Consider the following 24,369-nt stretch of genomic DNA (forward strand, 5'->3'; position numbering starts at 1 on the left):
TAACAGAGCTGCGTGCTACCAGCTGGAGTAGATGTGGGTGAAAATAACAGCCATGCTTAGGAAATGCCAAGATTCAATAAGAATTCTTGGAGGAGTCCCAGTTCAAAATCAAAAGAGAGCAAGTCTTTTGGCCAAACTTGGCCCTCAGCTACTGCCGTGCAGCTGGAGCCAAGGGGTAACTGCATGAAAGTTTGTTTTGAACAAAGGTTGACATTTGTGGTTCTTCAGAGGCTAGAGGGATTAAGAAGTCAGTAAAATCTCACTAGATGATGGGGGCTAATAAAACAGGAATACAAGAGCAGATGGTAATAGACTTATGCCAGTTTCCACCGCATTTACAACCTAGATTAGCCAAGTAGTCATTCTGCCAAAAGAGACAAATGGCAAAACTTTAGATGAAATTCTAGTGCAAGAAAAAGTGTGGAACTTATTGGTCTGTTTTTTTTACTTCCTGAAATAAGAGTTTCAAGGATTATGCTCTTCTAGGCTAGCCCTTCCCTACTACTGATTGCACAGGCTGTTTTCCCTGAATTTACTAACAATGGAATTGCAAGATATTAAACGTCCAATTCATTTCACATGGCTTTTTAATAAAAGAATCTCAATTAATGCAGCTGCTCCTTCCTAATATAGAAAAAAAAGGAAGAAATTGCTTACGTGCTACCTTGGAAAAATTACTTTGGTAAGATTTTTTTTTTTAACAAATTAGAAGGGCAGTCTGATTCTCCTATGGATGCAACAACGATAAACGAGAATTTGATAGAGTTTGCATCTTGGCTAATGAGTTTTCAGGAAAACGTTGCATGTCAAACTGTGCAAGTAGTGGTGTTTGGAGTCAGCAGCAAAGCCACGAGGAAGCAAAAAAATGTTTCAGGTCACCCTGAGGTAGATTTTTTTTTCTGTTTTTCAGCAAAAATAAAAGCCAAAATATTTTGGTTGGCCCAAAATTATTTCATTAATTGTATCACAGTTCTGCTTGTGTGTTAACATCTTCTGCATCCTACCAAGAATTAAAAATGAAAAAGTTGAACTTATTGTTCTGAAAACCTGCAAGGAATGTAGCTAATTTTGGATGGAGAAAGGGATATCTTCAAATAAAATTATTCTGCTCTAATTACATTTCTGCCTTGAAGTGTAAACTAGCTGCAAGAAACAGCTTGAATTTTCAGCTCAAAAAATTAATTGCAACAGAACGGAATGGTTCTTCTGGGGAAATGCTATACCTGCGTTTGGGGAACTGTACGTCAGAGTGAAAAGATCACTGGTGTGGCAGGTCATGATAAATGCACCCTATGGTCACTCATCTTGTGTGATCTTATTAAGTCAATTAGCTGTAGGAGGTTCTTAAGTGGTAGTAGTTTTGCATTGCCTTTCAAGGCAGAGGAGCCCTAGGTGTCAATTTATTAGCATACCCTTCTGTTTTCTCCCAGGCTAAGCCAAGAACAGATAGAATCATCCCTATTAGACTGAGCCTAACAGGCTTTTCCAGTTGAGAGGCAAAAGCTTACCTCCAAACCCTTTAGTTTTTGCTCACAGTTAGTCACATAATTAGATATAGGAGCTGACATTTTACTAACCAGTCCCAAAAGGTACTGTGCACCTTCTACCACCTCCATATGATAAATATCTGAGGACACCTGGGATCCCTACCTGACAAGACCTAAAACAACATTTTGAAGTCTCAGCCTATGATCTTCCCTCTGTGTCAGTATAGGAATTGGCTTTAAAGGCCAGATGTAGCTAAGTTGTTCTATAAGCCACATAAATATGAAGAATTATTTCACATGGCACTCACTCTGTCTTAGTTATCTCACTTTAAAACGCTACGAACACAGCGCTGTTATCTATCACACTCTTTTTTGCCTCATTGCCTAATAAAACTGAGCTGCAGTCTTTCCCTCATTTGGGAGAGGGGAAGACAGAGCAGAGGAATAAAAGCACCAACTCAAATTATAGTCTTACTTACAATCTTAGAAGAACAGTACGTAAACGGGCCGTTCAGATTTCCTTACCTCCTTAATCAGCGAGCCGATGTACAGCGATGTCAGAGGCGTTTGTTCAGCTGGTTTAATAACCAAAGTGTTTCCACAGCACAGTGCTGGTGCCATCTTCCAAACAAGCATCAGCAATGGGAAGTTCCACTGCAAGAGCACAAGAGGTCAGTTGGATGAGACCCCTACTCACTTCCACACAGCATTTCCCCCACCTTCAGGCAGCTCATGGAGAAACAAGCAACTGGGAATATAGCCACACAGAAAAGTGCTAACAATACTGCATTTGCACAGACTACAGAGTGCCTCCTTGATTCCCCCTGAGATCCCAAATACCATTGGCAGTTCTCAAGTTAATCCTTGAAGTTGACCAAACCTTTGCATGATGTGCCCTCTTTCTTTACAGGAGTCTGATCACATTTCGTGTAGGATTTTGGCTGTTCACAGAAACCATGCTGGAGGCAGCGTTCTGATGCATCATTTTTGTACAGCATCCGTATGCGGGGGAATTATAGGGAGAAACTGCTCAATGAAAGAAACTCAGTTTTTCTGTGTTAGGTATTGTCTGAATAGTTAGGAGTTATACAATATCATTCATTTCCAGTTTATAACTAGGAAACCAGTGGGTGTTCAGTCATGGAAATCCAGGGCAGCTCTTATTCTCCCTTCAAATTGTAAATTGCTCCTTTCCAATTAGTTCTCTTTTTTGGAATTAGGAACCAGTCCCCATCAGTTTCCTCTGTGCTAATCTCTTTCATGTTCATGGGTATTTGTAGATCTTGGAACCTAAGCAAGAAGTGGAAAATCTAGCTCACACTGAATCTCAGGAAAGGTCATTTGGCAGCAGGAAGGATTTCTTCATTAAAAATAATTAATGCTGCTTTAGGGATGATGGAAGCAGGCCAACAGTAAGGAGACTTCTTGTCAAGTCTCAAGCCACAGGCCTTCAGTTATCAACAAAGATGCCAAATATGTTAGGAATCCACAAATTCACACTTGCAAATAAATTAGCAGTGTAGCTTTTAAGAGATGAGTTCTGTTCTAACCCAGCAGCCCTGAGACAAAGTGGAGTTTAGTCTAACGTGCTGTTCTTCAGCTCATCTCTCCCTCTTTCCCAGACCCGTTTCATTTCAGTGATCTCCAAAGGCCACATCCCACAATTTGCCCATCTGACTTTTTTTCCTAAGCCTTCTTGAAGTTCTTAGTTCTCATCTTAGGCCATCTGCACCTTCACTACTTTTCTACACTTTCAGAGTATGACATAACTCTACCAGGATCTTTCTGCTGGAGAATGGCTGGTGAAAGTAAGTTAGAAAAGGTCATCAGGGCTGCTGATGACATCACCTTGGGATAAAGTTCAGTCAAACACTGCACTTTCTAAGAACTTCCCTTGATAAGAAGGTTAGTTTAAATAGAGTCAAGCCACAAGAGGACTGTTAACTGGTCTAGGGAGACATGCAGAATAGTGACAGAATCCCTTGGTATCAAGGAGGAATACACACATCCACTGACTGTTCATGTTAGAGATCAAACTGGAAAGAAAATAATTGAGAGGAGTTATTCTAAGTAAACTGGAAACAGATGTGGTTCTGTTGACCCCAATCATCCTTTCTGCAAACACTGTTGAACCTGAGACATATTTGGTCTTTCTATTGTATTTATTGCTGATATAAGGTCGACCTGAAACAGTAAGAGTCCCACAATTTCCCCTTACAGTGGCCCTCCAAAATATCCTACATGCAGGCTTTTGAAGTTATCATTTCTGAAAGCATTGCTGAGTGCCAAAGGTAGCTGAAGGATGACAGGGAGATACCTTTTAATTGATGATAGCTAATCTCACAACACTGATGATCATCAGTGAGGAATCGGATGTTTTGATCTTGTGTCACAAATTCTAGCTGCTTATGAGCAGTCACACTGCTTGTTCACCCAGAAAGGCTGCGCAGAAGTCATTAAGCCAAATGTCTGATAATTAGTATCAACCACCTCCCAGTTTGCCTCACCCTCGCAGGGCTAAGTAGACCGTACCACCTTATCACCGGGGATACAAGCTCAGTCCAGCTGAAGAAAAAGGCAAAATTTATCCAGATGTCTTTGGGAACCGGTCCAGACCTGGTATTCCCAGGGTCCAGAAAATCCCCAACCCCACATGCATCTCATTCGGCCTCTCCTATAACCTCATCCCAAGGGTCAAAATCTTCCATGGACTCTACCGATCTAAGTATCCAAAGAATCTTGGCATGCCACCATTTGCCTCATGGCCTGTAGGATACCATGTTCAAAGCATTTTACAACCATACAGGAACAAACTATGTCTCCCATGTAGCTGTAAAGCCTTTCTAGCTGGCTCTTTAAACAGAGCAAGCAACGCACACTAAAACTGGAGGCATTCCAAGAACTAGCCACACTGTCCCCTCAGCAGAGAATGAGACCTCAAAGAAAAAAGAGAACTGTATCCAGTGAGATTTAATCACAGGAAGCTCAGAGAACTGCCAGGGGTTATTAATAATGGATATGATTTAAAACTCAAAACTATGCATCAGCTCTAGGCAGCAAGAAGCTAGCACATGTAATGACAAGATGGTTGTCCTAGCAGTGGAAGAGTCAGAGAGCTCTGACTGGTCTCTGGTGACTGCTGTCAGCCTTAGAGAGGAACAGAGCATCTGATTAGGAGACCCACCCTTCCATTGCAGAGGACTTTGCACTGCCAAGAGCAATTGGCATGGGGGTAAAACAAGAAACTACATCAGGCAACTGAAATGGGAGTTCCCTGCAGAACAGCTGTACTTAACTAGGAAGCAAATGGCTGCAGCATAAGATGGGAAGCGTGCATGCACTGCGCTTCCATTTCCAAGAGAGATTCTGGGCACCATCACTGTTACTTACCGGGGTTATAGCTCCGCAAACACCCATTGGTTCATGCCTGGTGAAACAGACAAAGTTCTCATCTGCAAAACAAAAGAATAAAGGGGAAAAAATAACACAACAGTCAAAATCCTTGCTTCTAGAGAAACAGTGTAAGGTGACTGCACACAGAAAGGTTGGGGACAGAACCAAAACCACATTAGACAAAGAAGCCTATATCTGCTCATCTTAACTCAAGCCTCTGGGATACCCCAGATGGATGAAGACCTGTTTTGAGAATAGGTCTTGTGTTAGCTCAAAAGCCAAACACTGCTCGCGTGCACAGTGGAGCCTTTTAAAACCAGTGGGTCAATTCCTTCCGCAGACTCCCCCTGTTGAGGCTCAGGGGAGGATAACTCCTTACTACGTTGAAGAGCAAGCACAAATTTCATTCAGATGGTGTCTCATGAAAGAAGCAAAGCACTCGTCTCCCTGAGGGGGAAAGTTCTTAAACCTGTTTTGCACAGGGATCACATTCGTTGTAAGAGGAATTGCATTTCTGGTAAGAAATCACACTAAAAAAAAAAAAACAAAAACAAAAAACTCTGGGAGTAAACTAATACCATTCGTCTTAAAATACTACACTTTCTGAAAGAAAGTGGGAAGGACAGCGGGAAGGACATCTTCCTTATACATTCTTTTTTTGCATAAAATCTAGTTTCACTGGGAAGATCTGACACAAAATGTGAATGTGAATTATAGTTTTTGAAAGCGATCTCCAATCAGGACCAATGACCAATATCCAGAAGGCAAAGCTTCACTTTACTCTGGATGAGGGTGACAGACCTCAGTTTGTATGACTGCCATCACTGACTTTAGACCCTTTGCTGACTGCACAGGCTGAACTAGTTCAGCCCTTCAGAGCCCTTCTTCTGGTGACTAATTTTTGTGTGCAGTGCCCGTCCTTCTCCTTCATACACCCTTGCGGATCACCTGCCCACAGGAACAAAACAAGCTGATTTTGAAAACACTCTAAATAGCCTAAATGTTAAATGCAAAAAGGTTTCTCTGTTAAAAAAAAAAAAAAAAAAAAAAAAAGAAAACCAACTAAACAGCCCATCCATTATTTTCCAAAGATCCTTCCAGGCATTCGCTGTTCTCCTGTGAGTTTAATTCTCAAAACATGGCTACTTAAAATGCATCCTGAGATAGAAAGGGAACACCTTCCTTTGCAGGTTTTCAGAAGCAAATCGTTCCATGCATCTCCCTCCCAACCTGCCCCATGAAGCCTGTTCCCTTCCCAGCTCTGACACTGGGTCTGAAGGAACTTACCCACTGGGATAGTTCTACCCTGGATTTTATCAGCCCATCCAGCATAATATCGAAGTGTCTTTATACAACCTTCCAAGTCAATGAAATAAGCCTGCAGAAAAGGTTTTCCTGTGTCCATTGTTTCCAGAGTCTGAAAAAAATAATTAAATGTACCATCAGCCACCTCCATATTTTTTTCTTTAAAAAAGAGCTTTCAGAAAACCTCTCAGTTTTCTTTTGTCTCATGCCACAGACATGGAGTTCCCTTCCCTCACCTTATATTTAAGGAACAATCTAGTTAATATAAGGTAGAAAGGAGACAACTAGACCCAGTAACCCTGATACACACACAAGTTGCTTTGTTCAGTGATTGCAATAAAGGCGCATCTTCTGGAAGACCCCAGAAGGCAGCTGTGGGTGGGATTCGGGGCTGTGGTCTGGGCACCGCTCAGAAGTTACGCAAGTGTCACGGCTTCGCTGTATCTGACCCTCTTGCCACAGATGTTCTGGATTCCAGATGGTGTCACTGAAATCAGTCTGACCCATTTTCCTTTTATTTGGAAGTCTATTTTTTTCTGTTCATAGTCCTAAAAGCAACCTCTGAAAAGCCTCTTATCCACAGGATGATAGAAAACACATTTTTTAGAGATCTAGTAAAGTAACCTTCGGGCTCAGAACTGTGCTTAAGTGCAAGGGAGAAGTTACTTCACTGAAGTTGCGCCGATGTTGAGCAGCTCTAAATGAAACCCAGTCTCAGCCCACATCCTTCTCGTTGTTCTGGACGTTAGCTGAGTGAAGGCTTTGTTCTCTACTCAGGTCATTAAATGGCACGTTGGTGGAAGTGGCCAGCACATCCATAAAGGAAGCACTATCCCTTGGTAGATTGAAACATCTTTGTTTACAAATGAAGTCATACCCTGTCATCTTCCACAGACATTAGGGTCCAAACAGCACTCAAACAGACGTTCCCCTTGGAATGCCTAGGATTGTTATCCACTGTGAATGTCTGCTAAAACGACTGATTTTTATAAGTCATTACTTAGCATGCAGCCAAGGCAGCTAGGGCTGGTTTTCTGCAGTGAAAATAACAATGCCAAACAAGCCCTCCCAGATCAGAAGGACAGCAGAAAGCTTGAAATAAGTGTCCTGGTTTATGGAAAAAGGAGGCTTCTTTGAAGCCGCATCAAAAAATGAGCGGAAAATGAACAGGGTGTATTCATGCACACATACACACACACATTTCCTTTTATTTGCCGGCCAGAACTGCCTTCAGACCTGGAGCTTTTGCTTCTGTCCTGCTGAAACTGGAGACTGCCATGTGGTTCAGAGACAATGTATTGGGGGAAAGAGGCTCAGCTCATGCAAGTACAGACTTGGGACAACAGCTCAGGAACTTCTGCATATAACAGCACTGAGTATCATGAGTGCCATACTCCCCAGGATGAGCACAACAAAAGTTCTGCATTGAACAGGTGAAGTATGGACAGGCATCAGCTCAAAGCTGAGAGATAAAGAGATCTGTGGGCACAATTCGAAAGGTATACACGTCCCACATAGTCTAAAGGCCTCTGCCAACCGCAGCAGATTTTAATTCAGGTCCTAGTCTCCTTATTCTGCGTGAGAGGACAGGATGAGGAACCATTAGCAATAGCTCTTCAGTGCAGAAGTCCAAGTTAACACAGCTTCACAGCTATAAAGAGATTTTCCTGAGCCAGGACGTTCAGTGGGGAAAGCACCAGTTCCCATTTACACACATTTCAATCTTTGGATGACATCCAACAAGGGAAAAATTCTCTTCCCAGCCCCCCATTTTAGGGGAAGCAATTTGAAAAGAAATTTGAAAAGAAGTCAAACTGGCCTTGCATCTTTATAATAAAGAAGGATCAAGGCAGGTTTGTTTGTTTGCTTTTTTAATATGTAAATACTTCCTAACCTGGTGGACATATGAACATTGATGACTGTTAAACCAAGAATTAATATGTTTATTGCTTTAAAAATTTAAGCACTGACATCTGCAATCACTTCAGTAACTAGCCAAGGTTTTGGAGAAGAACTCAAGTACGGAGAGTTAACAGACTTCTTCTAAGACCCCCAAAATCCTCCTGCAGAAAGAGGAAGATAAGCCATGACTCCTGCCTGGATTCATATAGGGAGGAAGAAAAGTCAGGGAGTGCATCCAGTTCCAGAGAATACACAGAGTCAGAGCTCCAATCCGACCAAGGAGAGAAAGCTTGGGCCTGTGCCACTGTTGTTTCTGAGTGGGAGACAGTGTCACTGTTCTTCACCCTAGACTCAAAGGACAGGGCCAAATCCCTTACTCCTGTAGGGAAGAGGAAGGACAGGAATTCAGTCAGGTCTGAACTATGGTTCCCTTTCAGAGGCACTGAAATCTAAATAACAGGACTGGAATAATAAAGCCCAGGGCAAGACAAGGACAGATTAGTCCAGGAAGGTTTTATGGATGTGACTGCAGATATTGAAAAAGCTGTCTGGCCTTCCCTGGTGTCCAGGGCAAAGACTGGATCAGGTAGCCTATGACAGCAATGAGCACAGGAAAATGAGGAACTAGAAGGTGGGACCTCTCTGTGGGCTTCCTTCTTTCTTGGGAGTCCTTAGAAGCAGTGTGACATGAGATATGGATGCAGCAAAACCGGAGGGATGGAGCTGAGTTATAGCCACTGCTGGTTTATTATTGCTCACCAGTCACAGTACTTACTGCCAGGATGACTCTGTCTCGCTCAAGAAGATCAGCCAGCTTGTGTAGGAGCCGTCCTCTGCTCAAGGCATCCATCTGTCTCCACTGAGACCCCCTCTGGAACGCTGCCTTCGCTGCTTCCACTGCGTTATCCACATCAGGCTACAGCAGCCACACACACAAGAAAATGTTAGGTTACAAGTAAGTAAGGAGCTGAACAACGGTACTGAGACCTCAGCAGGCCTCTTCCTAGAGGATGGGGTGGTGGCTAAAACCAAGTCATCTGACAAGATCATCTTCATTTTACTCCTGGATTTGGACCCAAGCCTGCAAGCCATTCTGGGTTTGCTCTAGGTTGATAAACAACGTTGAGGTCAAAGGATCAGAAGGTTTTTTCAGGGGTAATTTTATGCAACTGGCTTGTTTATAAAGTAATCCAGAATCATGTTCCTGCTGACACAGGATGTAAGTGACACCAGGGGAGACCAGAAAAATGAGATCCCAATTCTGTTCCCATTGGGGCTTCCCTAAGCGTGACAGGCTACTGGCCTCCACAAATCAGCCTACTCTAAACAAATGTGGGAAGGAAAGTCCCCCACGAGAGACCAGAGTTTTATCCAGGGGAGCAATCATAGCTCAGATCCCACTATTCAGTCCCACTTGAGCCCATGCCAGCAACAGTTAACACACCAAAAAAGCTCCCTTAGATCCCAGGCTGCACTTCAAGAACATTTCTACCAGATGGGAAGGGTTTTGTGTTGTTCCGTGCTTTGACAAAGTCTTTTCACCTACACAGGCTTAGTGTCACTCGCTCAAATGCTTTACTCATGCTGGACCAAAGCTAACTGTTTACATAAGTTGCTACTCAGGAGGGCAGCAAATTCCCTCTCTTCCCACATCACCACCGCCTCCAGAGAAGCTTCATACATTTGCTCTGGCTACAGTATGCCCCAGACTCCTCCCTTCTCCCCTCCACTAGCATACGTTGATTAAAGAGAGTGGAGCCAAGGGCAACCTCCCGACTCAATGAAGTCAATGGGAACGCTGCCATGAACATCCACGGGGCCAAGACTGTACCCCGAGCATACATAAAAGCATACTTCACCCTGTCTTTGGTCAGATTCCTGCTCTACGTAATGTCTGGCACGCCCAAGCCTCCCTTCAGCTGGTGGAGAAGTCCTTACACCCCACCACAATGTGGCTCGAGGGGGGTGGGAAAGGAGGGAGGGCTTCAGGCCTTGATTGTTCTTCCAAGGAGAGCAGCTGGTGAAGAGCTAAGGCTTATCTCAAGTCTTATCTAGAGACACTGGATCCAGTTACAGGGCAATGCTTTGCTCTGATCCAACGAGCACTGGCCATCCTGCTCTCCTAAGAAAGGCTGTTGTGTTCAACCGGGAGAAATGTTATGGAGGGAAACTACTTCCAAGAAAGGTTTACAGAGAAAACGGCAAGTGAGCACCCTCTGCGATGGCACCTCACACTGAATTTGTCTCTCTTTACAAGATTGCACAGCTTTAAAGTAGCCTGACATACGTTGCCAGGAGACCTCCACCCTTTCAGAAGGGCACCGCTGGGGAAGCCATTACAAGAAATTTGTGTTGTTACAGGGTTAAGAGTGGCTCTGGTCAAGCAAGCACTCCTGCAATGCAGCAGTAGGAAGCAGCCCCTGCACACAGGCAGGCAGGTCCTGCCTGCTGCCCGGCCCCCACAGGCACAGCAGGGCTCCAGAAGAGTAACTTCTGGTCAGCTCTTCTGGATTCAAGGTGGCGTGTCACAGAAGGTGAGAGGCACCACCAGCCACCGCACATTTGTGTTCTCCTCATCCTGCCTGCTGGAGCGAGGACTCGAGCTAAATACAGCCATATTTTAGGTCACAAAGCGTACAAGAAGTGTCAGGTTTAAGCAGGTTTTCCCTTAGCAGCAATTAAGCAGCTTTCTGAGAGCAGGCTGGGAACACTAGTGTGCAAAGACTCAGGTCTGCTGTGGCACAGGCCAGAGGGCTGAAAGTGTCCCCACTATCCTGGTGCTGACAAGAGAAGAACAAGAAGGCTGCGTGGGCAAAGCACTTCAGTCCCCATCCTTTAAATCCAGTGCACACTCAAGCCCTACTGCAGCTCCTGTAAGTGGCAGTGGTCATCTCTTGGGGTGTTGAGGACCAGAGAGGTCTTGGCAAGATGTTTTCCTTTCCATTTTGACCACCAGATGTGGAGATGCTGCCCCATACCTCTTTTCCCCTAAAGCACTGTTTTAGTTTTTGGTCATGTTGTACTGGAAAAAAAAAAATGAACAAAGGCTATTTCTTTAGTTCTTTTCCTGCAGATATCACTACTGGACACACCTGTAATTTCAGATGCATGGCAAAAGGTGCATTTTACAGATAGAAGTGTCATAGTATTATTGTCCAGAAACTTTGGGGTGAATATTAGTTGAAGCTGTATTCATTCTTGTCCCTTCTCCTGGGCACGCAGAGCATGCATGACAGCTTGCAGGCTGCAGTCGCTGTCACACAAGCAAAAAAGTTCTCCCAAAACACCCTCAGGGGCAGCACCACCAAGTGAGATCCTGTGAGCCTGCAGTGTCTCTATGGGCCTGAGACCAGCAAAAACAAGGAAATTCTTCAGGAAGGCTGAAATGCCGTTCTTAATCCATCCTGTTATGACTAGGCATTAGGGGAGTCTGAACAGTGCGCTCGCTATGGGCATGTTGCAATAGGTAGGCACAATGCGTGACAGAGACAGACCTACAGCTGTCAAGGTGCCAAGGACATCGCGGTGTATAAAACCGCGAGGAGGAGGTCCATGCATCCTGGTGCTCAGTTCTGTTCTATGCCAATGTATTATTACATAAAAAGCTCCACTAAGAGAATATTAGGATTGCAAAGTCAAGCAACGGAGCGTTGAGAAATGCCTGCGAACCTTCATACCCACCCTGGATGTTTGCTCTGCGATACAAGCCCCAGTTACACAACTGCATGCCATTTTCCCCTGAACAAACTCAGGATTTCTTTGTTCTAAGCTAACGTCCTCCACCTTCCTCTTCTAGCTCAAGTCCGGCTCATCACTGCTCCACTTCTACCCTCTCCCTTCTTCCTCTCTCCTGCCTCAGCACCGGGATGTGGAACACGAGGGAGACCATTGCCCCAGTGGCTCAGAAAGTAGGGAAAACAGGGAAAATACCTGCAGGAAAAGCCTTGCTCTGCTTCAGGCTTAGTGTAGACAACGTGCTTCAGTCTGGCCAGTAAGGAGACTTGCCAAGGTAGAGTACACCTCATGGAGGCTGTCTTACCTGCACTGAATTACTAGCTTCTTTGGAAAATCCCCCGTGCACATCCTTGGAAAGGCACTTTTCTGACACAGGGCACGACCATGCCACAGTTCCTCAATTAGAAGATGCCCAGAGCAGAGCTGCTCCCCTGCAAGCCCTCCGCAAACAGCCTGCACTCTGCAGCTGGTTGAAACTTGGATTCCAAAGTAATGCAGACTGCAACTTCACAGCCCTTGGTGTCCAAAACCATCATCTAGGGTGTTGTGATCCTGCTGTAGGGAATAATATTCCTGCAGCCTCCTACCTCAGCCTGCCCCTGCGATCTGCAGGAGGCAGGATGCCTGCAAACAAAGCCCTCTTCTAACCCTCCAAAGATCCACACGGGAGAGCAAACGGCTCAGGAGTGATTGTGACAGATGCTCCGCAACATCCAGCCCGCTCTGTCACAGCTGGGGACCCATGCCAGCCTGCTGAGCTGGGCACTCCTTTAGGGAGGGAGCTCCTTTCCCCCTGCTCCTGCTGGATGTTAGCAGGCTGCTAGAAGGAGAGCCATCTTCGAGCGTTACCAACAGCACAAGAGGAATGGCAGCAGCTCAAATACTTTTTCCTTGACATAGCAAAGGGTAGAAGTTCTGGGGCTGCACCATTCCTTGGGGGGCAGAAATCTAATAAAGTTAGCCCTTCGTGACTGTACCTGGAAAACATCAGGACACCGAGTCCTTATTTGGGAGGCAGAAAGCCTCCCAGTACCCAGTAGAAGCATTTGCCATTTTATTTTTAGAGCTTATTTTCCACCCGAGACTTTCCTTCATCCCCCAACCATCCCACCAAGAGCAATTCTGTCTTAAGTTTTGTAACTGAAGAACAAACAAAACCTTTGCTCCTAGTCACATAAAACGTTGGCCAAGTTTCAGCACCAGACTCAATTGTCATCATTGAAACGTTTGGCTGCCAAATTCCCACCCCTCACATGCAGCCTAAGCAAAACAAACCCTGCACGGCCAGGGAGGGGCAGGTTTCTGTGCAGGGTTGGGGAAGTGGAGCCCTTCTCCCTGCCTGCACTGAGGGCAGGGCCAACCTTGGCACAGCTGGGGCCAGAGCCAGAACTGGGGCTTGCCATGGGACTGACCAGCACAGCAGCTCACAGGGACAAGCCACTGAGAAGCACCAACCATGACTATTTTCTGTACCAACAGGGAACTTCATCCCCAGTGGGCTACAGTCACAGATTTAGGATGGGGATGATCAACCAGGATCAATGAAGTCTCTGGGGACCCTGTCCGGAGGGTGGTGGGACATGGCCATGTGTCACCAGGAGCCCAACAGCCAGTCTGGGCACTTCTCACCCCAGCTCTGCCTTCCACCTAACCTGCATCCAGGTCTAACCTCTCTCAGTCCCTCACATGAGGCTACTTAGAGGGAAGTAAGTCAATCTGTGTGAGGTGAAGAGGTAGAAGAAGCTTTCAGCACCCAAACTGTATTTAGCCCATAATTATTCTGTGCACCATGGGCAGAGGGCCCCACTCATCGGTCCCAAGGCAAGGTTTTCAGCAACTCCCCTGTAAGCATAAAGAGCTATCCTTGCATTCACTGACCTCTTATTTCTGTGTAACAGTTTTCTTTAACCAAGTCTCTAAGAACAGGTTTGAAACACTCATGTAATGCTCTGTAACTGCTTGAAGAGGCACTCAGTTCAGGGAAAAACAGTGGAGTCATGGTTTCTAACTGGTAAAAATACAGTTAGAGAGTTAGCTTCAGCTCCACTATTTATATGCCACAGCAATTAAGTGTTAATTGGGTAGGACACAACTGTTATGTGTAGTTTTCTCCTGTTAAGTTCCACCTCCACATATATTTGCCCCATGGAGGCATGGATCCACCATGGCAATAGGTTTCAGAGGCTGCTTTAGTGTCATCCAAGAACAGCCACCTCGTGCACCACCTGCAGGGAGGCTGCAGACTTGCACTGCAAGTAAGTTTGGTCCCGTCTCCAGAAAGGCCAGGCTCTATTGACCTACAGTTTAACACCCAAAGCTACAGTGCCCATGCTCAGCTAGTGTCACTCTTAACAGGAACAGCTCCCTAAGGCAGCTACGTGGCTGGAAGCCATGCATCCAGCCTCACGAGGGGTCAGGCAAGCTTAGCTACTGAAAAAAAGATACCACAGCACAGGCACTGCACGCTGCCTGCCACTTACTGCCCAGAGCAACGATGAGCCACAGCCATGGTACAGCAGGGAAGCTGTGAATCACCCTCCCGTGACAGGCTGTCAGAAGCAAGCTCTTGGGCCAGCTCTCTCCCACTGAGCAGAGCATGGCACGTGTGTGATGAGCTGTCTTGGAGTGTCATATTTGATTGCTCCTTAACCTCAGGCCGTTACCAAATGCAAGCAGTTATGCCCCAGGAAACTGTGCAGTGCCCCGAGGCCAGGGACTACTGAAGTTCTTCAGAGATACTGGTTTGGTTTTAAACTTCAGATGCCATGTTTGTACAAGAGGCCAGAACTCACAATACCAGTTGGAAAAGCAAGCACTGCTCACTTTCTGTGGGAGGTTTCCCTATGCTGATGCATGACTGAGTTCAAGTTCTCCCAAACAGGTTATCTGCTGATTGTTTTTAAAAAAGGTGAGCTCTGGTTCAGTGTCTCCAACAGGCTGCCGTGCAGCTTGCGTATAAACCACTCCCAAGATGATGCTCAAGTTCTATCAGGGACGTACATACACTGTCATTGCTATTTCCTCAGCATGGCTGCTTCTTTCCTGCTCTATAAAGCAAGAACGATGCTGAGTCTCATTCCTCTGAGAGTGTCAGTAGGCAGTTCCTATCAGGGAAAGTGACTCAGCTGAGCTGCAGAAGACTGATCCCACCCAGCCCATGTAATCCTCAAGCAGCACTTGTAGCATCCCAGGCCTCCAGCTCACAGCCTGGCTGGCTGCACATCGGTGTTAAGAGCCAGCTTCTCCTCTGGGTACTTTTCTAAGAAAGGAAGTCCCTTGGAAGCTCTGTCATTTGCACTGCCTTTCCAGTAACACCTACCTTGTCTCCTTCCTCAATGTCACAGATTTTCTCCAGCGTTGAAGGGTTATAGGTGGGGAACTTCTTTCCGCTTGTAGACTCGTGCCATTCGTTGTTAATAAATATCTGAAGAGAGAGCAAGGGGAGCAGGACAGGTGGGAGAATGAATACGCTGCTGCAGACAATGGGAAAAAAAAAGAAAAATCCCACAAGTGTTCCTCGAAGGTCCTGAGGCTCTTCCGTTTCCATTGATGGCATGTTCAATCTCTCCCAGTGAGACTGTTTATGACACAGACAGCATTTATCCAAACTAGAACCTGAGCCAGAGAACAGACGAGAAAACCTTCATGCACCCAGTTAGCTTTGAGCAAAAGGAGGACAGAGGATGGGGCCCACACAGTGTAATGCCATAATTTGGCAATGAGAAACAGACAGTTTGAAATCCATTTCCATGGGAACAGCAAGTAGACACCAAGAGAAACCCATATGGTTCAGGCAAAAGGAACCCCTCGTCGCATGCTACAAACAAAACGTCAGCGTTCGATGTTACTTGGTTATTAGCGTCCTGCCCTGGGCTACTTCCATGACTCTGCCCTCACGGAGGGAGCAGGGTAGGAACAGGCTCGGTTCTACCCCGCTACGCCTTGTCACAGGATGCATCGAGCCTCCCACGTCACTTGGAGTCGTCTGTGACAAGATTTAAGTGTTTCAAAATACTGCATTTCCAGAGCAAGAACAAACAGTCCCAGTGTTGCGTAACTAAAAATGCATTAAATACTGGAGTGCTGTTACACACTGTAAACAGAACATGGATACCTATATACAATTAATTGATTCCGCATGCGTCTTATCCACACTGATCTAACTTGGCAGTGTTATGTTTTATAAATAAAGATACTTTTTAAGTAAGATTAGATGAAGTAATCTTTATTAGTAGCCTGCTAGTGGCTATAAGCTAGTACTTTTACTTGGAAGCCCTCCACATTCACAATCTTGTTTATGAGTCCCTACACACGACCAGGAGATTAATGTTGCATCCCTTACATTCAGAATTCCCACTGCTTCAGGTCATTTTTTTTCCCCCCCCTCGGGCAGCTTTTTTTTCCTGAAAGGAGATTCTCCCAACTATTTCTGCAAGAAGCATCCAAGACGTAACTGGCACAGATGCTGCACTTCTGGGCCCACCTGTTTCATACAGGCTGAGAAGAAAATTCCACCAAAAAAAGGCTGCCAAGTGAAGTCAATGTTAGAAATATTAATTAACCTTAAACTAGTGCTCCCAAACTACCTCTATTATTCAAGTGCTGCACTTTATTTTTAAAAATTACATGTTTTCCACTTCAGTTTTCACTTTGTTTCACTAGCAAAGAAAGTCACATTATAAATGTGAGAGATGGCAAGAGCTGTAAAGTTACAGTCCGATATGTACTCAAACTAAGGACGGGGGAAAATGGTGTTATTCCTCTGCATTAAGCATTAACTCTATAAGGAGGAGTTAAGATCAGAAAGCAATGTTCCTGTAAGTTATAGGACGTGAGGGCATTGGGATCAGACCCTTTAAAACACAACATATACGCTGGCATCATTCTGGGAATCATACCACAAGCCTGAGTCTTTGGTGCCAGGAGTTGAAATCAAATAGAAGAGCGTATCGGCTGTTCACGCTTCCCACCCCAAACCCGGGACAGGAGATTATGGACAGATCACTTCCATCACACACCCAGGACAAGCACTAAGCTGCTCTGCGAGTGAGATCTTTGTTGATAATCTTCCTTCCCTCTCCCCCAGCCCAGTAACTGGTGGAACCGAAAATAAAATCTTTGCTAAGCAAGGAAGCGTGCCGTCAGCTGTAAACATCTGGTGAGACTCAAAGGAGCTTGTCGAAAACCCCTCGCAGTTTTATGAAAACTGACTGCTGCTCATTACTTTCTCATATGCACCGGGAGCATCAGATCAGATGTCAAATTCACACTTTTAATTAACATTGGTTTCCACTATTAAGTGACTACCTTGATACCTTCAGTGCACAGAGCCTCCTGCAAAAAACTCTGGAGAATTAAAAAAAACACGTGTTTTAAAGCACACACGGCTGCAGGATTGGATCCCAAAGGAGTATTTAAAAGCATTCACAACAATAAAAATAACACAAAACAGAACATTTGTATGTTTAAGAAGAATCCTAATGGCCGTGTCCATTTCTGACACAGGAAAGAGCTGTTTGGGCAGCATTACGCCACTCGACAATCAGCGGCTGCAGATCCAATTTGCCGCTAAGTGACAAGTTTATCTTTAAAAAAGAAGTAGGTAAATTCAGGATGTTAAAAAAATAACAATTAGTGGTAATCACTTGGACTAGATTAATCTGTTCCAGTATTTTGGAACGGGTAATTTAAATCAACACCTCGCTGGATAAGCTACCGCTGTTTACTCCCTCCTGCTGCAAAGAAAATAAATGTAGTTTTGCTCTTTTTTTTTTTAATTATTTCACACAGAAATGTAACTAATTAATACACTCCTTCAGCCCCTCCAGCTCTTTCAGTCTCGGATAGCTCACACGATGGCAGGCAGGGCTGCTAGCAGCACAACAAGCTGGGATGTTTGCCCCAGTGCGCCAGACTATGGTCAGGCTGTAGGGGAACAAAAAGCGAGGCGGCTATGGCAGAGTGACGGCGGCGTGAGGCAGCGGGGATTTCTGGCGTGGAGCTGAGCCTTGCTGCAAAACCAACACCACCTCCGAAGGACAGAGCTACCAAGCTGAGGAGCCCTCGGGTAAGCGTGAGGGGTGGCGAATAACAGCGGCAGGAGGCTCAGAGGCACAGGTTTGTGTGGGTTCGCCACCTGGGTGCTCTTATCCCGCTGGGAGGCCATGGAAGAGCTCTGTTGGGACAGCGGGCAGGCAGCAAGATGTGTGTGGACACCACTCACCCTACAGAGCTGCCGGGTGGCCCCAGTCCCACGTTAGAGCCCTCTCACAAGCCTCCTTTGGACACCAGCCCCATTTTGGACACCGCACAGGGCCGATCCCACCTCAGAGCAGCCTTGCAGGAAGGAGCCCCGTGCAAGCAGCCTCCTCACACGTAACCCCCTTCTCAGCCCTGCCTGAGCTCACCCCAGCCAAACCGGGTTTTCTGAGCTGTAGCGTGATGGTGAAGGCATCACAGGCTGGTTCTGTGAGCACTGCGCGGGGGAAAATGGCCGTCACAGTGAGATGCCACAGCCAGGCACAGGGCCTGTCACTGCTCGCTGCCAGCCATGCAGCAAGGGGCAGAGATGCTCATGGGCACCCAGAGCACCTCCATGCATATTGTTAAAAAAAAAGAGTTGGATTTTTCAGGCTTTACAGATCACAGCAACTGCAGCTCACTGAGGAGCAACAGACATCCACTTGCTCTAGCCACTCAACCACCAATCCATCCCCATCAACCCACTACCTAGTGCAGCACAGTAGACCACACAAATAAATAAAACCCCCTCTGAAGGGATAACTTTTTTTTCTTTTAAAGAAAAAAGCACCTCACCAACAGCACCTCACCAACACCCCAACTCTACCAAGCACCACACAACACCCCCAACAAACCACACCACCACCACCTGCCTTCCCCTCCTTAGCTCACCTTAGTGTACTTCACCTCCAGGCTCCTCAGGGGCCGCGGCAGCGGCGGTGCCCTCCTGTCGGGCTGCCCGTTCTCCACAGCACCGTTGAGCGCGGCCATGGCCGCCCCGTCGAGCCCCCGCCGCCCTTCTGCCGCTGACAGCCCGCGGAGCCGCCTTAAGAGCGGCGCGCGCCGGGCGCGGGGCGCCGCCGCCCGCTCCCATTGGCCGCCGCCCGCTCCTAAGCCCCGCCCCCTCCCCCCGTAGGCCCCGCCCCTCCGCGCCGGCCCTCAGGTAACGGGCGGCGCCGCCCCGCCGAGGCGCCCCGGCCTGAGAGGGGTCGGGGGGCGGCAGCGAGGGGGGCTCGCAGCGGGGTGCGGGGGTGGGCGGGCACCGGTCTGAGGGGCTTCGGCCCGGAGGGGCCCTGAGGGTGAAGCTGGGGGCGGTGGGGAGCACCCTGCTCCGTCACGGGGCTGGTGGGCGCCCGCAGCCCTCGTGGTGCTCCGTCGCGGTGGGGTCGGCGAGGAAGACGCTCTGTCAGGAAGCCCCGAAGGATATGGAACTTGTCTAAAGTGACAGGTCTCGGCTCCGCGCCCGAGCGACTTCGCTGCGTATTGCCTAACTTCGTTCCGAATAAAATATGTGTAAGGCTCCGCAGGCTGGGGGCCAGGACGCGAGGAGCACCCTTAACGCCCACACACACATGGAAGATAATACGACATATTTTCCATATAACAAGTGGCGAGATGCCAGCAGTTATCTGACAAAATGTTTCACAGAATCTGTAATCCCCAGCAATAGTCAGCACTTTGCTGTTAAAATGCTCAAAAATACTCAGCGCTTCCAAAGGCAGATCGCCTATGATATCACAGCGGCATGAGAGCTAGTGCTGATTCAGAAGGGAAAGTATCACCGGTGAATCAAACCCCGCTTCCTGGGGCTCCCAGGGTGTTCTCGGAGGTCCCTGCTCCAGGTGGAAACCTCTCAGACGATTAGGAGACATTTCTTGTCAGAAAGAGCGGTCAGGAATTGGAACGGGTTGCCCAGCGAGGTGGTGGTGTCACCGTCCCTGGGGGTGTTCAAGGAGACGTTGGATGTTGTGCTTAGGGACGTGGCTTAGTGGGTGACATTGGTAGTAGGGTGACGGTTGGACCAGATGATCTTGAAGCTCTTTTCCAGCCTGAACAATTCTGTGATTATATGATAAGAGCTGTCAGCAAGGCAGGGGACCTTTTTTCCTTCATAACTTTACCACACAAATCACTAACACGATTTCTGTTGAACCATCGATACTAGAGGAGGACCCATCCTGCCTCGCAGTAGTAAGGCCACATTTTCTCTTCAGATGAGAAAGTGCTTCAGTTATAAATATATTTGTGGGAATATCCTTGTATTCAATGGTGAAATCGAAAGATCATTCTTAGAAAATAAGGGGTTGCATTGCAACAGAAACGTTTGTTTCTAAGCTGTCCATTTTTTAACTCTCCAATTGCTGTTTTCCACAAAGCTACAAAAGCATCAAAGCTAGAAGAATCTCTTAACTAAATCCCCATATAATCCTGGTCCTAATAAAGTGGGATTTGGATCCAAGCAATCCTTGGGTGTCATTGGCAAGACTAGAAGGTGAATGATGGGATCGAGCAAGTCAAAGTCAGAGACGGAAAACTTTTCTGTCTATTCTCTCTGGAAAAGACATGGCCGCTGATCCATTTTAGGGCTAGTTGCATTGTCTGGCAACAGAACTTTTTAGTTTCTCTGACAATTTGCCAGTTTTAGTTTTACAGTAATGTATCACAACACTACGGCAATAATTCGATAATTTGAGTATCAGAGAGAGGGGAGGAAATTGTTACAGAGGTGGCACAACACCGATAGAATGAATTTTGTCCATTTCCCTCTGTCTGTATTTTGCCCACAGAAACGCTCGGCAGACATGGAAAGTACTTTTGTAATTAGAGAACAAAATCTCTGGACGAGGAGAAAGATGAATAAGAAGTTCCAGGACAAGCAGTGTCTAGAGAGTCATTCCAGTGGTTTGTTTCATATGGAATGACCTTGTCTCAATCGCTCATGAGGAAGATTTTTTACAGGGCAGTCCTGGAAACATTATTTTAAGGCATTATTGCTTCTTTGAGTTAATGTAGATGTGAGAGGTACATAAGGTAAAAATTCTGCTTGTATCGTTTGAGGATATATGACTGCTGTAAAAGGCTGTACAAAGTGAAGGAATTGTGAGTCACTGACATAAGGATGAGCTGAAATAATAAACTCTGACCAGCATACGTAGCAGTACGCAACATTTCCCTTACTAACGTCACAAGAAAGGTAACAACGCACTCTGTCATTGCAGAGTTGTGCAGACAGTGGGTGGTCCCTCACTGGGACACCGTCCTACCGTAAACTGGATCAACTCCATGGCCTCAGGAGATGTGTCCTCTGTTGCCAGTGCTCGTATCAGCCCCACAGCGGAGAAGACGCTCGAGCTCAGCGGGAGATGCCCTAAAAGCGACAGCAGGGCGCGGATCAGAGCGAGTGAGAGGCGTTTTGTATTCGTTCCCATGCTCCACGAGGGCCACACCACTGCTCTGATGGAAGCACTGAAAAAGTGGGTTTCACCTAACTTTGTAACAGTTCATAAATGTGTCAGAAGCAGACACAAAGAGGAAAAGAGCCTGTTAATGAAAGGTCACATTACTATTGAGTCACCCTGTTACATTCTACTGTTGCAGCAGTGTTTGCAGAGATGTCTGCAATATGTATCCTTAACCTGATGCACTGACTGTGATAACTGTGAATTCCTGCTTGGCTGCGCTTTTCCGCGGCGCTGTATCTCACAGAAAGTTTCTAGACTGCGAGTACACCAGCTCTTGTCTGCCAGCCAGCACAAAGATTGCCTTTACTGGTTCGGGTCAGGCATGTACGCTCCTAAATCTGCCACCGTCAGTTGGACCTGAGCATGCTGTTCTCTTCCAGTCTGTCTGTCTGTGCCAAGAGCAGTCCCAGGACGTGTTCATGCTATGATCGAGCGGTTTCCCTATCTGCTGTGGATGCCACGTCTCCACAGAAATTAATTTCTTCGAGTTCCCAACCTTGTCTAACCTTGATGAAGGGAATACTGCGGGTGGTAATTCCTCCTCCAAACACCCTCTGCTCCTCTATACGTGTCCTATATCCTGGCTGCACACCAGGGTGCAGTGTACCCGGAGGATTGTTGAAGATGTCTCCAGAGTACCTGACAGCATGATGGTTCTGGAGAGCTGTGGATGGAGACAGATCTGGCAGTGGGGCAGATATTCACTCACAGGACCGTGGTTTACACCTAGCCCGGTCAGCAGGGATGTAGCCCTTGAGACCCCAAGCTGGTTGGGTGATACTCAGACATTTTGCATGTAGACCTCTGCCTATGCCACAAGCCAAGCAAGAGTCCCGTAGCTGTGTAGAGCAGTTAGCGTGGCACAGAGCCAAAGCGTATTCCTCTTGTTTTACACACACCCTGAAGCACATACACACACAAACAGGAATAGGGCTGTGAAATTGTGCTCTGTAAAAGGCTGCCGAGGCCGGGCACTGCAGCACTCGGCCGGGAGTGACGAGAAGTTGCCTGTTGTGTGTATCCCGACGGGTTGTAACTGAGTGATCAATGCCCTTTTCCTACAGGCATCCCCCTCGCCATGCATTGGCAATGGTTGCTGCTCCTGGAAGAGCAGGTCCCCTCATGGTTTATTCTTTTCTTGCTTAATGTGCAGCAAGGAGGCTTTTTACTGCCTGTTATTCAGACTGTGCTTTGGGCACAAAATTATTCATTTCCATAAGTTTTTTCCATGGTGCTCATCGTAGCCGTGCCCGAACGTTTCACAAGCAGCACTTCCTCTCCCAGAAACTCTGAGGGGATGCTGACCCCAGAGAAAACAAGGTGGGAGGCGATGAATTAAAAGGGGTCTTCGTTTGGGATTCCCGGTGTAAGTCACCTGCAGCCTGAGTGCTTTAGCTGCCGGCGTTCAGAGCTCAGCTCCCGTCAGCTCAGCTGCAGCTGTAATTGCACAACAAGCCCGATCTGAAGATCTGGCACCTCAACACCAAGACAAGGCAGAACCCACAGCACGCAGGGCATTGCTCACCGGTGACTTTTATCCAGAAGCTTTCTTATTTTCTGAGTGCCGGATTTTACAGCCGTACTATTTCTGTAGCTTTGTTTTCTGGGTATAGTTTCCTACTGCTGAAGTTCATTTTTTCTAGGGAAACTTGAAGTTCATAAATTTTATCATTCTTGATCAAATTCACCCATGATACAGGTTAGCAGCAGGATGGAGAAACCGTCCCCTAGATACCCATCTGAAGAAGTTATTTATTAACAAATGTACCTAATTGCTTATTCAGGTGCCCAAACAATTTCTTAGCTATCTAATGGTAATTTCTGCTGCTTAAAAGTTTGGCTTCTGTGTTGTTTTTTGGTTTTTTTTTTTTTTTTTGCTATGAGTTCATTGAAGCCAAACCTGCAGTATAAAACAAGAAGTGGCAATAACTGAACTGCGGCATTCAGCCGTGAAATGCACTTCCAATGGCACAATATTCATTTAAAAGGCTGCCATTTTATACCAGACCAAATTTTATTTGGTTTATCAAAGTATTCACGTGCAGTTTCAAAAGGACTGTAGTCTAGAGGCATGCCTTGTTTTAAAAATGGTCAGGCTGTTGTGCAAACCCTTTGGAAATTGTCTTACATTTGCTGTCTTTTTAGTCAACCCAGCCTTACTTGGGCTGTGCCAAATGACACCAGTGGCAAAGGGTGGTACACATGGGATGTATTTTGGAGTCTGAGCAGCCTTACCCAAGAACTCACTATTCTCCAGTATTTCTGTCACCCTTCTGTTTTAACAGATCTGGGGCTGAAGAAGAGTTCGTTTTTCCACTTCTATCCATATCCACAAAATCTGTCAGGAAAGGTGAAGAGAAGCCATGCAAGATACTGTAAGATGTTATTTGTGTAAGCAAGGCAGTCTATTTGTAATCCTAAATATGTCCTCGTGATGCAAAACAAGGCTTTGGCAGCTCAAGACGAAAGACAGCCTTTTATATTTTGCACTGTAATTACTTCATGAAGCAAAATCCTCAATCAAATTAATTTTCTTCATGCGTATCAGAGGTATTAAACTGTGACCGTGCACATGGATTGGCCTTCTCTTTCATTTTCCTGTCTCCAAAAATAAATTGGAAAGGTTAGTGGCAAGGAAATAACAAACAGCTGAACATTTTGAAGCCTTCTATTAAAACAACTTCTATTTCCTCTTGCCTTCACTTCTCCCTGCCAGGCCTAGCGCTGGAAAATGAGGAGAGTGGGAGCAGGAACAGGAGCAAGTGCACGATAACCCACTAAGATAGCGTCTGCGCTGCGAAGAAGTTCAGGGACCTGGTTCCTTACAAAGCATTCAGTGTGTCTGGCACCGCCGAGCCGATGGGAACCACTCCCTGCATTGATGCAGACCTGAGCATTATTTGCCTACAAACAGCTATTGTTAGCAGGATTGGCAAAGGAAAAAAACAAATATGTTTGTTTTCTCCCCGGATTGCGTTGCTTCCTACTTTCTCTTGATAAGAGGCATTTGGGAGGGGGCGCCCGGGCTTTGTAAGCCGTGCTTGCCTGGTCAGGAATCGAGGGGC

The 24,369-nt window shown here is 46.4% G+C and overlaps 1 protein-coding gene across 1 annotated transcript in view; it reads right to left on the reverse strand.

Moving 5' to 3' along the window:
* The window catches only part of ALDH1A3 (aldehyde dehydrogenase 1 family member A3), a 36,810-nt gene extending 17,921 nt beyond the window's left edge, over positions 1-18,889 (reverse strand). The window contains exons 1-6 of the mRNA XM_013181949.3: positions 18,735-18,889; positions 15,142-15,246; positions 8,863-9,003; positions 6,168-6,297; positions 4,878-4,939; positions 2,013-2,141 (exon numbers count right to left, since the gene is read on the reverse strand). Of these exons, the coding sequence (XP_013037403.3) occupies positions 2,013-2,141; positions 4,878-4,939; positions 6,168-6,297; positions 8,863-9,003; positions 15,142-15,246; positions 18,735-18,833 (666 nt within the window). The 5' untranslated portion in view covers positions 18,834-18,889. The remainder of the gene's footprint in view (positions 1-2,012; positions 2,142-4,877; positions 4,940-6,167; positions 6,298-8,862; positions 9,004-15,141; positions 15,247-18,734) is intronic.
* Between the last annotated feature and the right edge of the window lie 5,480 nt (positions 18,890-24,369).

Source organism: Anser cygnoides, chromosome 11 (genome assembly GCF_040182565.1).
Source record: "Anser cygnoides isolate HZ-2024a breed goose chromosome 11, Taihu_goose_T2T_genome, whole genome shotgun sequence".
In the NCBI taxonomy this organism is placed as follows: domain Eukaryota; kingdom Metazoa; phylum Chordata; class Aves; order Anseriformes; family Anatidae; genus Anser; species Anser cygnoides.